Source organism: Plecotus auritus, assembly GCF_963455305.1.
Source record: "Plecotus auritus genome assembly, chromosome: 1".
Taxonomy (NCBI): Eukaryota; Metazoa; Chordata; class Mammalia; order Chiroptera; family Vespertilionidae; genus Plecotus; species Plecotus auritus.
In genome coordinates, this window is record NC_137770.1 from 102,200,167 (window position 1) to 102,215,768 (window position 15,602).

Here is a 15,602-nt window from a genome sequence, read left to right on the forward strand (position 1 = left end):
GATGGAAGCAATACAGTCTGTAATTCTCAAAACATTGCCAGACTCACATTCTTTACAGACATTTCAGAATGAATTGGAATCGGGCTATTATGTAAACTGGCCTCTATTGGGAGGTCACTGCTGAACATGGTTCTTCTAGCTGGGTAGAATCATGCCTAGTGAAACGAAAGCTTTGCCTTAATTTATGGAATCGTTCATAATTTTAAAGAAAAAGGATGTGATTCCAGTTTTCCCAGATTACTCCTGATATGTTTTTGCACAACACAGGCTCACATCCTGGTGGACTGCGGAGAAGACAACATGTGCGTTCCTGACTTGAAGCTGTCAGCCAGACCGTAAGTTTAAATAAATAAACTTGTACATTTATCTAATGGAATACAGGTGTTTATTTAAAGCTTTTCTGGAGAAAGTATACACTTTCAACTCCTACAAAAAAATACAACTGCGTGAAAGTCTTGAGCGTGGCTACACTTTGCGTTAGCCTGTGCTTTGGGTCAGTTCTTTGTCGTAGGTGTCAAGTGACCACCCTAAGGTTTTGCCTGAGCTGTTTCATCTTTCAGCAGAAATGAAAAAAAAAAAGGTTTTGTTCAAAGTAAATTCATCTATGGGGCGGTTCAGGTTGTATTTACTTGTCTCAGTTCTGTGGGCAAAGAATTCAGAGACAGGCTGGTTCCATCAACACCTTAGCCAAAACTTTTGCAGCACCCCATGACTCAAAGGCATTCTCAAAATTGTCAGCACAGAGGAGAAACCAAGATAGTGGCATAGGTAAACACCTAAACTGCTGTCTCGCACAACAATATTAAAACTACAACTAAAAGACAAAACGAACACCATCCAGAACCACAGGAAAGCTGGCTGAGTGGAAATTCTACAGCTAGAAGGAAAGAGGAAAGCACATTGAGACTCAGAGGAGCTGCAAAAGCTGTGGTATGGAGATGTGCACACGGAGAGGACAGGCAGCTGAGTTAACGGGCGGCTGAGTGTGTGGCTGGCTTTCTAAAGCGGGAGGGAGATGGAAGCTCCCAACTGCGCTGAACTCCAGTCCCGGGCGAGACTCTGGGAAACCAGACTCATTCAGGGGGAATCTGGACTGTCAGGAAAAGAGAAAGCACACTGAGACTCTGGAGTTGCAGAAGGCATAGGTCCGGAGGTGCGCACGCATGCAGAGAGGACTGACTGCTGAGTGCACGGGCGGCTGAGTGCGTGGCTGGCTTTCTAAAGTGGGAGGGAGACGGAAGCTCCCGACTGCGCTGAACTCCAGTTCTGGGCGAGTTTCTGGGAACCCAGACTCATTCGGGGAAAAACTGGATTGTCTGGCAGTGGGCGAAACTCAAGGGCGGCTTTCTCTCAGAGGTGCTTGCAGCAATTACTGAGGGACACTGAGACCCAGGGGCCTCATAGGGCAGGGCTAACGGGAAGCCAAGGCTGTCTGCTCCGCCCTGAGACTCTCCCCTATCCAAGCTGAGCACAGAGGTTTTTGAAATTTTGCAAGTCTTGTCTCATAAGGGTGTCTCCAGCACAGAAGTTCTCCCAGTATAGTCACAGCTGATCCTCACAGCTACTTGGCCTGGAGGTCAATTCCTCCCAGTGATAACAACAACAATCAAGACTTAACTGCAACAAGGCTGTGCACACAGTCCACAAAGGGGTGCACCAAGAGTGTCCACCTCAGGTAACTGGGGAGGCTAAGCCACTGGGCCCTATAGGACACCTACCACACAAAGCTACTCTACCAACTCAGGGAAGCAACGAAAATGCGGAGACAAAGAAACAGATCACAAATGAAAGAAATGGAGGAAAGCAAACGACTGGATATAGAGTTCAAAACAATGCTTAAAAGGTTTTTCAAGAATTTCCTAGAAAAGGCCAATAAATTTAGCGAGACCCTCAAGGATATGAAAAAGGACCAACTAGAAATTAAACATACACTGACTGAAATAAAAAATATTATACAGAGACCTAACAGCAGACTAGAGGACCGCAAGAATCAAGTCAAAGTTCTGAAATACAAAGAAGCAAAAAACACTCAACTGGAAAAGCAAAAAGAAAAAAGGATCCAAAAATTTGAAGGTAGTGTAAGGAGCCTCTGGGACAACCTCTAGCATACCAACATCCAAATTATGGGGGTGCCAGAAGAAGAGAGAGAGCAAGATACTGAAAACCTATTTCCCCACCTGGTTAAAGAAATAGACTTACAAGTCCAGGAAGCGCACAGAACCCCAAACAAAAGGAATCCAAAGAGGACCACACCAAGACACATCATCATTAAAATGCCAAGAGCAAAAGACAAAGAGAGAATATTAAAAGCAGCAAGAGAAAAACAGTTAATTACCTACAAGGGAGCACCCATACGATTGTCAGCTGATTTTTCAACAGAAACTATGCAGGCCAGATGGGAGTGGCAAGAAATATTCAAAGTGATGAATAGCAAGAACCTACAACCAAGATTACTCTACCCAGCAAATCTATCATTCAGAAGTGAAGGTCAGATAAAGAGCTTCACAGATAAGAAAAAGCTAAAGGAGTTCATCACTGCCAAACCAGTATTATATGAAATGCTGAAAGGTATTCTTTAAGAAGAGGAAGAAGAAGAAAAAGGTAAAGATAAAAATTATGAACAACAAATACATATCTATCAACAAGTGAATCTAAAAACCAAGTGAATAAAAAATCTGATGAACAGAATAAACTGGTGAACATAACAGAATCAGGGGCATAGAAAGGGAGTGGACTGACAATTCTTGGGGGGAAAGGGTTGTGGGGGGTGTGGGAAGAGACTGGACAAAAAATGTACACCTATGGATGAGGACAGTGGGTGGGGTGGGAACCGGGTGGAGGGGAGCTATGGGGGGGGGGGGAAGAGGAACAATTGTAGTAATCTGAACAATAAAGATTTATCAAATTAAAAAAAATTGTCAACACAAAACCAACTTTAATTTGCTGGGGGGAAATGGAATGGCACTCTATGGAGTAAAACAGAAGGTGTCACAAAATCCAATCAGAATCAGAGGACTTCCCAGTTGCCTGTAGTGGCGAGTCATCATCCCATAATTGTGTTGCATTATAATATGTAAAGAAATGAAATTAAGATGTGAGCTATCTATGATGGGACAAAACAGATTCATGCTCCTTCACCCCACACCTCACCCCCAGGGCCTGTCTCACTGCCAATGTTTGGAATCCACTTGATATCTCTCAAGGAGACTTTCTCCAAACTTCACAAGTTAGCCAGGGTCAAAAGTGAAATAGACATTTCCAGATGTTGGTTCAATTTGAAGTTTGGAGTGAATTAAATTTCTTCAAAATACTTCACAATCCTTAATCAGCTATTTGTGATCTTTTATCGGCTACTTTCTTCCCTCTCGTTGTACATTTTGCATTACACATCTCCCCCTCAGAGTTTTTAAACCGCCTCTCTCTCTTTTTCCCCTCATGGCTCATCTTACTTCCTGCTGGGTGTTTTCAGGGATGTGCAGAAGCTGCTCATTCTGGCTTGTGAGCCAATTGTTGAATTTTCTAGAATTTTTGCTGGCAGATTATTAAGTATGTCAGTAGCTTGACATTGACCATAGTGAGAGGATTCATACCACTGGAATCAGCAAATGTTGCAAATGGTGTGGGGTGTGTTTTTTGAGACCTGGTTGTTAACCATTGACCAGCACATCATTGGATGTTTTCCGGTCCTTCCCAGCCAGACCTGGTTCTCTTGATTCTTCTCAATGCGCCTTCATGGCCATCCATCTTCTTTTTGCCTCAGTCTTGCATTTCCACATCTTTCGTCCTTTCCTCTCAGGTAAGTCCTTAACTAAAATACCCGTGAATCCAGCGAGTATCTAATAATCCCTGTCAAACTGCATTTCTAGAGATAAGCATCAGGTCATCATTGGAGATGAAAATCACCTTATGCTCATAATCAATGCAAGAAATGAAGGTGAAGGAGCCTATGAAGCAGAACTCTTGGTGATGATACCAGAAGAGGCAGATTATGTCGGGATTGAGCGCAGCAACAAGGTAATGCCTACAAATTATTCAAAGTAGTAAAGTGCTAGGTATATTTTGGAAGTCAAATCAATGTTAAGTAGAACCATCTTAGCTGAGAGTTTCTTTCTAAAAAAAACGAAAACAAAATGGCACTTTACTTGTTAATCATAATTGCAGTCAGCCAGGAAGGGGGATGGTCTTTCTTGGCCACACATGCAAAAATACATTGGCCAAAGTTTGAGAACTGTAGCAAGGAAGAGAAGACAATTGCTGAAAGAAGCAGCTTACCAATGGATGGATTTCTCAGCTAAATTCACAAGCTCACGCCTACCCTCACTGGCTGTTTTCAGGCCTTTGTTTTGAGTTCCTTTAAGTTTCAAGCAGGTCCCAGGAGGTCTGGTTCTCATTACAGCTTATGGAGGAAGGTCCAGCCAATCCCGACTGAGCACTGATAACAACCCAGACAGGCACTCGGAAGGAAACACGGTCATTTTTCTTTCCTCATGGTCCACCTTTTCAGGACTGGGTCCAAGAAAAGCCATGTCTTCGTCATTTGCCAGTCCCGCAATGCCACTATTTATTAAATTGACGTGGATGCTTTTTATAGTCTTTCCTTCCTTGTCAGAACATGAATCTTCCCACTCAGAGTATCCAAAGGTTCTGTTGTGTTTATGATCGCTTGGTCTAAAATACATTGAGAGAGTCCCTCATTTTTAGAAATATGTGGACTCACAATTAAGGGCAGAGACCAAGGTGAATATTCTTTCATACTCACCCCTCATTCAGAGCTAGGCACAGTGCGTGCTCCTTAGCAACTTGCTGGTGGATTTGTTCTTTAAAACTATAACTTATTAAATTCACGCGAGTTTCCAAATGCTGCATATTCTGAGGAGTTTGAAGATGCTAATGCTTAAATAATTTAATGAAAAATAATTCCTCTAAAGAGATGTTAACAAACTGTTGTGATATAGACATTGAAAAACATTGAGAATATAAAATTCTCTATTCACACCTCTAGTCTCATGTTTTATATTTTGGTTAAACTCTCTTGTTAGTAAAAAATAAATCCAGGAGGGTAATAATCATTTATCTTTAACAGTCATAAAGTCATTGTAAATTTCTGAGAAGACATTCACAGAAAAATATCACCTACAAATACTTCCATGTAGATAATGCATAAACAAATAAAAAAATGAGCTCAAGTATGTCATTTTTCAATGTTCCAGGACTCCACTCATTTTTATTCCAATTCCTTTCATGCCACTCCTCCTCTGACTTCGTCAAACAGAGCATCTATTCTAAAATGTTTTCCTTTTAGAAAAACATCCAGTTTACTATTCACTTGGTTGCGAGGAAAACTTGGATAGCATTCATTTACCGCTTCTGTCTTTGCCTGTAAACATTACAAAAGACATTATCCATAATCTCAAATGAGTCCTTAACTGTTCTTCTTCCAGTTTTCCTGGGGCAGAGACTTAGCTCCATCTTTGAATTTTACATTACTAAGCCACATTCTAATTTCTTCTTTGTTTTTAAGCAGTTTGAGATTTGTGTATTTTTTTATTTAAACTAAGTTCAAGTATTTTTAAAACATTTTTTTTCTCAGGAGGAAAAGTATTGGTATTATCTGATTGTAAGTTTTGTTTTCTTTTGTTGAAAACATTGATCTTTTAAAAAATGTAGACAGTGGCCCGGCTGGTGTGGCTCAGTGGTTGAGCATCAACCCATGAAGTCAAGGTTTGATTCCAGTCAGTGCACATGCCTGTGTTGCAGGCTTGATCCCCAGTAGGGGGAGTGCAGGAGGCAGCCAATCGATGATTCTCTCTCATCATTGTTGTTTCTGTCTCTCTCTCCCTCTCCCTTCCTCTCTGAAATCAATAAAAACATATTTTTTAAAATTTAGATGTTGATAATCTCTTTCTCTGAACACCTTAACTGAGCCAACCTTTAGCCTTCCCTTTGGTGACCTTCCTTCTAAATTTTTCTAGAAATAAAGACCTATGTCAGTAGTTCCCAACCTGGGGCACACACCCCACAGGGGGCAATTTGATTTTTAAGGGGGGAAATTTGAGAATGAGTTATTAACAGTGAATTTTTTGCATTTGTTATGGTCCTAGGGGTCTCATATACAGTATATAAATATATATTGTGACATATTTATGCATTTCAGTTCTTTGTTATATGTTTTGAAACTTCATTTGCTATTTCTTCATATCACTTCATATTATTATTTTAACAATTTCTTAGTGATTTCTTACTCAGTACTTCAACTGTCCTTTCGTTCTTTTATTTTTCTCTTTCATGGGTGCCATGTTCTTTGGAAGCTTGTTTAGACCAAGATAATGGCCTTTTGGGTTTCCTCCATGTGAATAGTTCACTTTTTGAATAATAAGAATTATATGTCATGGGGCGGGATCAGGATTTTATTTATTTATTTATTTATTTATTATTTTTTTAAATTTTTATTTTATTGTTTAAAGTATTACATATATTAGTACATATATCTCCTTTTTTTCCCCATTGACCTTCCCCCAGCCTCCCCTACCCCCTGTCGCATGCCCTCATCCCACCCCCCTCCCCCAGTGTCTTGTATCCATTGGTGTGCTTATATGCATGCACACAAGTCCTTTGGTTGATCTCTTACCCCCACAACCCTCCACTACCCTAGGCCTCAGTTTACTAATGACTGAGACTGCTAAAATTGATTTTGCAATTGCTATGGGCTGGGCGCTGCTCTAAGCTCCGCGTATTTAATTAATTAATTAATTTTTTATAATGCTTTAAGTTATAGCATGGTTTTTCTCTGGTTCTAGAACTACCTTTAATATTTTTAGGTAAGTATTTATCAACCAATGTGGATTATAATCAAATTATTATTATGATTATGAATATCCAAATTTTTCATTAGTGAAAATTTGTTCATATATATTCATCTAGATTTCTCCAATGTACAATAGTTCTTAGTTAAAAGGCCAAATTTATGGTAGTTTTATAAATACCACATTGTTACAATTCAAATGGGCTTCATATTATCAATTATAATCTTAATGAAGAGTAAAAAGATAAAAATTGTGAATGTGTGGCTTTTTGAAATGAATATGGTATGCTATTGGTCTGGTGTGGAAATTGATCAAAATACATTTACTTAATCCTCATGACAGCTTTATAGAGAAATGGCAAGGCTATCATCACCTCCATTGTATATTAGTAGATAAGGAGAAATTCAGTAACACGCAGAAAGTTACATAGCTATTCTGTAGAGCAGCCAAGATCGAAACCTCTGCTGTTAGGTCCAGGCCCCGTGCTTAATCACTGCTCCCTTTTCTGGTTGCTTAAATCTATGTGCATGTCCTCCTCTATCACTACCAAGTTCTTCTACCATAAACTTAGCAAACTGTATTGTGTTTCCATTGCTTGTTGCAATTGCTTGTGATCACTTACTGCATTTGTGATAACTGGAAATTCAGTGAGGGTGTGTGTCTAGTAAATAACAGTAAATATTTTCAGTGAATGAATAAATGCATGAATGATACCCTTAGAGCTATAAATGGATTAGAACAAGAGTGTTCCTGGAACAGCAGAGGAAAATAATCTAGAAATATCTAGAAAAACAATTATTGTTTCTCTCACTCAGAGGAAATAAAGGTTAAAAAAAGAAAAAGGGTGATGGTCTGTGGAGAGGAAATAACTTTGATTGATGTGGAAAAGCTATTTCCAGAAAGCTGGGAAAATGTATATATAACTTTTAACCTTTAGATAAGATAAAAATATTTACTATAGGAACTGAATCCTTGAATTATATTCAGGGGATACATGGGCATTTTTTAAAGCCGTTGCTGTGTTTCTTTTTTGTTTTCAGGACTGAGTTAATCTCAACACAAAACATCTTCGTACAACTTGAGTTAGTTATGAATTCTTAAGGTTGAATAGATGCTAAAGGTATCTTTCAGGATAGAGAATATTACCAGCTTTTAAAAAATATGTTTCGATGAAGGGATTAAGGAAAAAATCCCTCACAAATGACAGTATGGAGATTACCCAAGGGAAAGTGGGGTGGGGGAAGGAGAGGGTAAAGGGGGGAGAGATGGTGATGAAAGGAAACTTGACTTGGGGTGGTAAACACAAAGTGCAATATACAGATGATGTATTATAGAATTGTACCCCTCAAACTTGTATAATTTTATTACCCAGTGTCACTCCAATAAATTCAATTAAAAAGAGAAAATGTTTCTTACCTCCATCAGAAACTGACGTGTCATTCATTCATATTTAGAAAGAGCACGTATTAAATGATGCCTCCAAATATGAGTGATTCACACCTTTCTCATTACTTGGGACAAACTTTCAATGGATGCTATAGGAAGAGAATTAACAGGGTGATTAAGGAGGAGGACTTTATAGTTAGTTGTGTGTTTGTCTATTTCATTGACGGCTCCTCCTTAGCAAAGAGTGTGAGCTACTTTCACTGTTATCTCCCAACACCATCTCCCTTTCGCCAAACACTGTTCTAGGCACTGGGAATAGGACAGATACAAAGCCCCCTTCCTCCTGATGCTTATTTTCTCAAAGCATATGACCTACCTACAGAATTCTTTATCTAGATATCTGGGGTTTGTTTGGCTTTTCTTTGTTTTGGTTTTAAATCTTGTTTTTTTCTCAATAAACTGGGAAAGATAGAATGGAGGGTAGTTTCTGAAAGTTTTACTTGGAAATTCACATTACTTCTTTACATGAAATTTCAATACAGCTAAAAGATGGATAAATGGTCCTCATATTCAGAACGCTCTTCCATGGACCTCTCAGGGGGCACAAATCCCCAAAAGGTTTCTCCTTTGTAAATGTCCTCATCTTGTAAGCTTATCTTTGGGAATGAGGATTACAGGCTTTTTCTGAGTTTTTTTTAGAAGTTTAATTTTTATTTTCCAATTACAGTTCACTTTCAATATTATTTTGTATTGGCTTTACATAGTGTTCCTCCTTGATATTTCTAGTACCAAACTGGCACCATAATTAGTTACTGAAATATTATTGACTCTATTACCTATGCTGTACTTTACATCCCCTTGACTATTTTGTAACTATTAATTTGTACCTCTTAATCCCTTCATCTCTTTCTCACAGTTGATATATTAGTAGCACTTACCAAGTTTGATGGAATTATGTGTGAACATGTTGGTCGCTATCACCAATGGCAGAGAATGGCCATAGGGACATTAGGTTTTGAAATATGGTAAGGGCTCAGGGTAGAGAACAAGGTGTGGATTCTAGGCAGCTGGGAGTAACATGAGGACACAGGTGGAGCTCTGAGCAGACAGCACGAGTTCAAAGATAAACCTTTACTTTTCTCCTCTTCCCTGGTGTAACCTTGAGACCTTCTCCAACATAGCTGTAAGCATCTCTTCAAACCTGAGGTTTTGTACATTCTAATCAGAATAGGATGTACGGGGAAGAAGGGAGACAGGAAGCACTGGGTCAACATAAAAGTGTTCTCTTTCCATCTTAAGTGTTTAGGATTGAACTAAGATTGATTGTGTAATCTCAAAATGGGACCATGATGTGTAGAAATTTGTGTTCAAAGCAGTTCTCCTGCAAATGGTCATTGAGTCATATGATCATGTATACAAATTACTGCCATTTCATTTTTGCAAGAATAAATTAGCTGTGTTGAATTATCTGTGATCTTCATGGCCCTAATTTAATATTAACAGTGAAAATAATTTTTAGAATATTTGTATAAATACTATAGGAAGCTTTTTCTTTTCTTTTCTTTTCTTTTTTTTTTTTTTTTTTTGCAAGGAAACACAATAGTTGGGTTTACCAATCTAAAAACTTTCTTTCTAAAATTAAACTTCAATCTTTTTTCTCAAGTTTTTCTACTGAGTTGGTCACAAATTAATTCTTGGGCACAGCTGCCCCCACAGGTGTTTGAAATCAAAAGGAGCTTCCCACCCCCAGTGTTGCTTTTGTGACAGGATGTAATTTATACTGCCCCTGAATCCACCCCGGTGTTCTCTCCTGTTGTAGGGATTCCGACCACTGAGCTGTGAGTACAAGATGGAAAATGTAACCAGAATGGTGGTGTGTGACCTTGGGAATCCGATGGTGGCTGGAACAAATGTAAGAGAAAACTAGAAGCTTACTGATTTCTGTCTAATTGAATTTTAAAAGGAACTAATGGAAAGCTCCCCAATTAGCACTCAGCAATTTAGTACATAGCAATTAAGACAAATTAGGCAGGAAATTACCAGACCAGGGTAGTGGGATTTAGCATTATAACCAACACAGAGTGGATAATCTAAGGTTAAAAACACAAAAGGTTAATACTTTTGTGTGCTTTCTCTTTGGACATCACTCTTATACATCTTTTAGTCACAACAAGTCTATAAATACTATTTTTTTTTTTTACTACAGATTTTTTGTTGACTTTTTTTGGATTTACTACTACTTTTTCTTGAATTAAAAAACAAATAAATATAATTATTTAAGAATAACAATTAAAATTTTTAGCAAAGATGATTAAATTTTTATTTCTAATATACCTCCCATATGAATATAATTCACAGTACTTTCAAATTAAAATATTATAATAATTCAGCTTTTAAATCAGCTTTAGCAGGTATTACTTGAAGAACTGGTATCTTACTTGAAGAATAATATATTTTAGCTGAAGAATAATACAGAAAAATGTAGCAAGAAAAAGGAAGTGTTAATAATGATCTGTAACATGCTCATGAAATAATGAGTTGGTTTATTTCCTCTTCTCTTCCTCCTCCCCTGGCCCCCACCACTCCTCCTCCTCTTCTTTCTTCTCTTCCTTCACCAGCTTCTCCTCTTCCTTCTTTTTTCTTCTTCTTTGTTTCCAGATTTAGGAACTTCCCATTCAGTATTACTTGTGGACAAAACATTTATTTTATGCAATTACTGTTTACATGTACACATAGGAACTTCTTGTAATAAATATCACAGTGGAAATAATTATTTTTTTGAAGTCATATATCACAAAAATATTCTGAAATCTGCAAATACTACATAATCAAATGTTACATAAACTAAATGTATACATTCCTCTATTTTAAATTAGATGTTTATGATGATCAATGGAATGGTTTGTTTGAAAAAAAATTATAATTACATAGATTTGTATTAGAACTTCCAGAATTATATTCCAAAGAGACCTAATCTCTTGAGATAAGCCTTTAAAGAAGAGTTCTGTGGTCACTGCTGAATGTCATATCCTCTGGGACACTCAGGTGCATGTTTGCATTTTAAAGCTACTGAGAAGTACTGCAGTAAATAAACCTCTCAGCCCAGAGTTTCACACATGTGTTTGAGCCTTTGAAACTTTCTATCAAGAAATATATATTCCTGCCCTGGCTGGTGTGGCTCAGTTATTTGGAGAGTCATCCTGTACACCAAAAGGGTCCGCAGACTCCATTCCCGGGTAAGGCACACACCCAGGTTTCGGGTTTGATCCCACTAGGGTTCTTAAGGGAGGCAACCGATTGATGTTTCTCTTTCACATCACTGTTTCCTCTCTCTCCCTCTCCCTTCTTCTCTCTCTAAAATCAGTTAGAAAAACATATCCTCAGGTGAGGATTAAAAAAAATAATTTAAGAAAACACACAAAAAAGCAAATACCTATTCCCAATTTATACTTTAGGATATTGTGCAAAAAAGTATTTTTGCTTTTTTACATTATAATAAACACTGTACCATTGATACTGGGTAATTTTTAAAAAGGTACTAAGCTATATAGTCTAGTAAGCTCACTTCTTGGTTAAAAAAAAAAAAGTAAATATTTAAATGAAAAATCAACTTTTATAAGCTAACATAATTGGATGACCCTCTGTGTTATAAACCCATTACTGGGTGGTTTTTCAATGTTGTCGCATTTAATTTTCACAACAACCAACTGCTTTATGAGTCAGGTATTTCCCCTATGTTATGGATGAGAAAACTTAGACTCAAGAGAAGTCAAATGAATTGCCCAAAGTCACACAGGTAATGAAGGACAGACTCAAGATTTGAACCAGGCCTGCCTGCAAAATTGTGATGAGTACTTGGGTGAAAACTAATGGGTAACAGATGAGATACATAAACGAGGCCATGAAAGACAGAATGGAAATTTAAGCTGCAATATTAGAACATTTTTCTTTAGAATTCTCTTTTCTGGAAGCTAATAAATCCTTTTGCTAATTTTCAACCACAGTCCAACCACCTAATTTGATATGAAGAGTTCTCCCTAAGGCCAAAGAGAAATGAATTGACATGGTGGCAATGGTGTTAGCATCTGTAGATGACTGGGCACTAATTCCTTTTTTCATTATTAAAAGTATTAAATCTTGACCAGAGGTAATCTAAACTCATCAATAACTAAGAATAACCATGGAACAGAAACTGGCCACCAGTGACATTCAAAGTGGAGGGTAAAATGACAGTGTGGTCTTAACCACAAATGTGTTTATGTGAAACCATGTCAATCCATTTTATCAGCAAGTAATCTTTAGAAGTCAAGGAAGTAAATTGTTTCTATTGATTCATCTCTGAGGTCTATAGTGGAAGAAACCTTATAGCTTTTTTATCTCACTTTTTAATGACCTTAAGCACATCCAATTTTATTGCATTCTGTTTTGTTATAAAACACTGATTTATTTACCTCATTTTGTACTTTAAAAAGAATACTCTCGTGGGCTGTAGTAAAATTCCAAAGATAAAAGCAGTCCTAAATATTAAAAAACATCATAATAGTTTTCAAGCAACTTTATGTTTTAATTTAACGAACTATTCAAGGCCATATTCAGAAGTGTTACTTCTGATTTGTAAGTAGTAATGTCATTTTCATAGAATAGCTACAGTAATAGAAAATATTTACATACCAATGAGATTCATAAAAATTTGCAAAATCTTTTAAATAGGAAAACAAGAAAAATAGTGGTTCAACAAAGACTTCTTAGAATCAATGCCCAGAGATCTGGAGTTAGATTCCACTAAAGAACACATGTATCTTTTACTAATATGAATTGTCACACCTTTTATCTTCACCCCACACTGAATTGTTCTATAATGAAGACCAACATTAGGTAGACTTCATCACAATATAATAAGATCCCCATCACTGGAAGTGTACAAACAATGGCACACTCTTTCTCATCATTCTTTTTTTATGAGAAACTAGAGGCCCAATGCATGAAATGTGTGCAAGAGTAGACCTTCACAGCTCCGGCTGCCTCAGCCATGCTCGCAGCCCCAGCTTTGTCAGGAAAATCATCCGGACAGTCGTTCTGCTGTACAGCAGCTCGGTCAATTTGCACATTATGCTTTTTTTATTATAGATAACCAGTTTTGTTGCCACTCCTTGTAGATGCCTGACTAAGCTAGAATCTGACGATATCAAGATGAAAATATACAACCCCCATTCAATAAGAAACTCAAAATTAGCGATATCATAGGTTGAATGATAGGAGAGTAGCAAAGATAGAGAGAGGAAATAAAAAAAAAAATTTCTGCCTGATCCGGCCTATGGGATCAGAGGATGTATTGCAGGAGGCATCTCTTATCCTGAGTTTTGAAACATGAGCAGGAGTTCTCCAAGTAGAGAAAGCAGGGAAAGGCATACAAGGTTTCCAAAGAAAGAAGAGCATGTGGCAAAGGCCCAGAGGTCTGACAGAAAATTGCACACTTGGAATAATAAAGGTATTCATCATGGTTGGGACATAAGGATGCATAGGCTTAATAGTTAGACACACTTGGGTTTCAATCCCAACTGCCATTTATCAGTTGTGATGCCTCGGGCAAGGCACACTGCAGCGGGAGAATACCTATTTGTGGGAATGTTTGGAGCAATGCAATGATGTGATATAAACCACTAGTGGCTTTACACTAGGGCAGTACCTGGCTTGTAGCACATTCAGTAAGGGCTAGTAAAATGGTGATTTATGATGAAAGTGGCAATTTATTATTAGTTCATGTTATTACTGCATCATATTAACCTGAGTTTTTAATGGTTCGATTCTCATAGTGTAGTGTAGTGTAGTGGAGACAGATTCTGGAGTCAGCTTGAAGGGACTGCAATTCCAACTCTGCAGTTTATTTGCTCTGCACCTGGGGCAAGTCACTTAATCTCTCTCCTCCTAAGATTGCTGCTTGATTGCAAAATGTCAACAATCACAGTCCCTACCTCATGGACTGGTTGCTGTGATTTCATGAAACAATGCATGTTAGGGTTAGTATAGTTCACGGGAGAGGCATTACTATCATCATATGTCTTAGCTATTGTTTTTACCTCATTTATATTGTCACTGGACTTACTTTTCTCCAAGTTTAGAAATCTGTTTTCAAATTATAAAAATAATAAGAGAGTTTTAAAACTTTTGAAAATAAAGGTGGAAAAAATAACCCACACATTTTTAACTTTAACATAACATAGTATATTGTTTGGTATATTTTCTTACAATACATCCTCACTCCTATACAATAACTTTTCCATTGTTAGACTTTTAAAACCATAGCTGAAACACATTACACCTACAACATTGTAATCTTTTTTATTTATTCATCATCATAATGTCATAAGCATTTTTCACATTGTTGCATAGGCATCATAGCCATGATTTCAAAGACTACATAAATGTCCATCATAAAAGAGAATCACAGTTTTCTAAATCACTCACCTCGTATATTTAGGTTGTTTTAATTTGGCACACAACAAGATGTCAGGTGAAGAGTTAGTATGGGGCTAAATGAAGAGAGGAAACCAAATGTTTAAGGACTGGCATTATCTGGGCCCTACTGTCTCAATTGCATGGCTTTCTTTCAGCTCTCAGCCATCCAGGATAAAAGCAGAAAAAGGAACAGCAATCCAGAGTGGTGTTTTGCAGGATAAGTTTAAAATATTTTATGCTGTGTATAAGGTTCCTCCCATGTAATAACATAGTGTGTTGTATGTGTGTGTGTGTGTTTGTTTTTTTTAAATTTAGTATTCTCTGGGCCTCCGATTTGCAGTTCCACGTCTTGAGAAAACAAACGTGAGCATTAACTTCGATCTTCAAATCAGAAGGTTAGACCTTTAAATGCCTAACACTCAATATTAAAATGATGCACAGTGAAATGAATGCTACTTGTCAAGCTCCTTCATCTTAAAAGTTCATCTGAAATTTGAACCCAGACTTTCACAGCCCATTTTTCCTTTGTTTATCTCAGTTATTTCAGTTCTTTCAATGTTTTTGGTTCTGAAAAAGAAATTACATTATGTAGGCCAAGTTATGAGAGTGAAATTTTGTCCTGGGCACCTTCCACCTCCCTTCACCTCCAGTTTTCCTCATTCAGATGCACATGTCTTCTACCACTTCCACCCCCTCCACATCCCTACCATGCTCTAACGTGGGGGTTAACTAATCCCTAAGAACAAAATTTCTGCAAAAAAGCATAGATTTTGCATTAGAAATCTTGAAATCTTCTAACTTTTCAAGAATGAATGAGTCTCTCTCTGATGGTTCAATATGAGCACCAAGGCAAGATGCAGATAAGATCATACATAGGGTGGGGCAAAAATAGGTTTACAGTTGTGAGTACATGAAACACAGAGTTTTTTTCTTGAATTATTATTTATGAATTCTTGT

At 37.5% G+C, this 15,602-nt stretch overlaps 1 protein-coding gene across 1 annotated transcript in view; it reads left to right on the forward strand.

Annotated features, from left to right (window-relative positions):
- ITGA8 (integrin subunit alpha 8) overlaps positions 1 to 15,602 on the forward strand; it is a 216,396-nt gene that overhangs the window by 144,905 nt on the left and 55,889 nt on the right. Inside the window, exons 19-22 of the mRNA XM_080672065.1 lie at positions 268 to 335; positions 3,867 to 4,014; positions 10,009 to 10,101; positions 14,961 to 15,040. Of these exons, the coding sequence (XP_080528191.1) occupies positions 268 to 335; positions 3,867 to 4,014; positions 10,009 to 10,101; positions 14,961 to 15,040 (389 nt within the window). The remainder of the gene's footprint in view (positions 1 to 267; positions 336 to 3,866; positions 4,015 to 10,008; positions 10,102 to 14,960; positions 15,041 to 15,602) is intronic.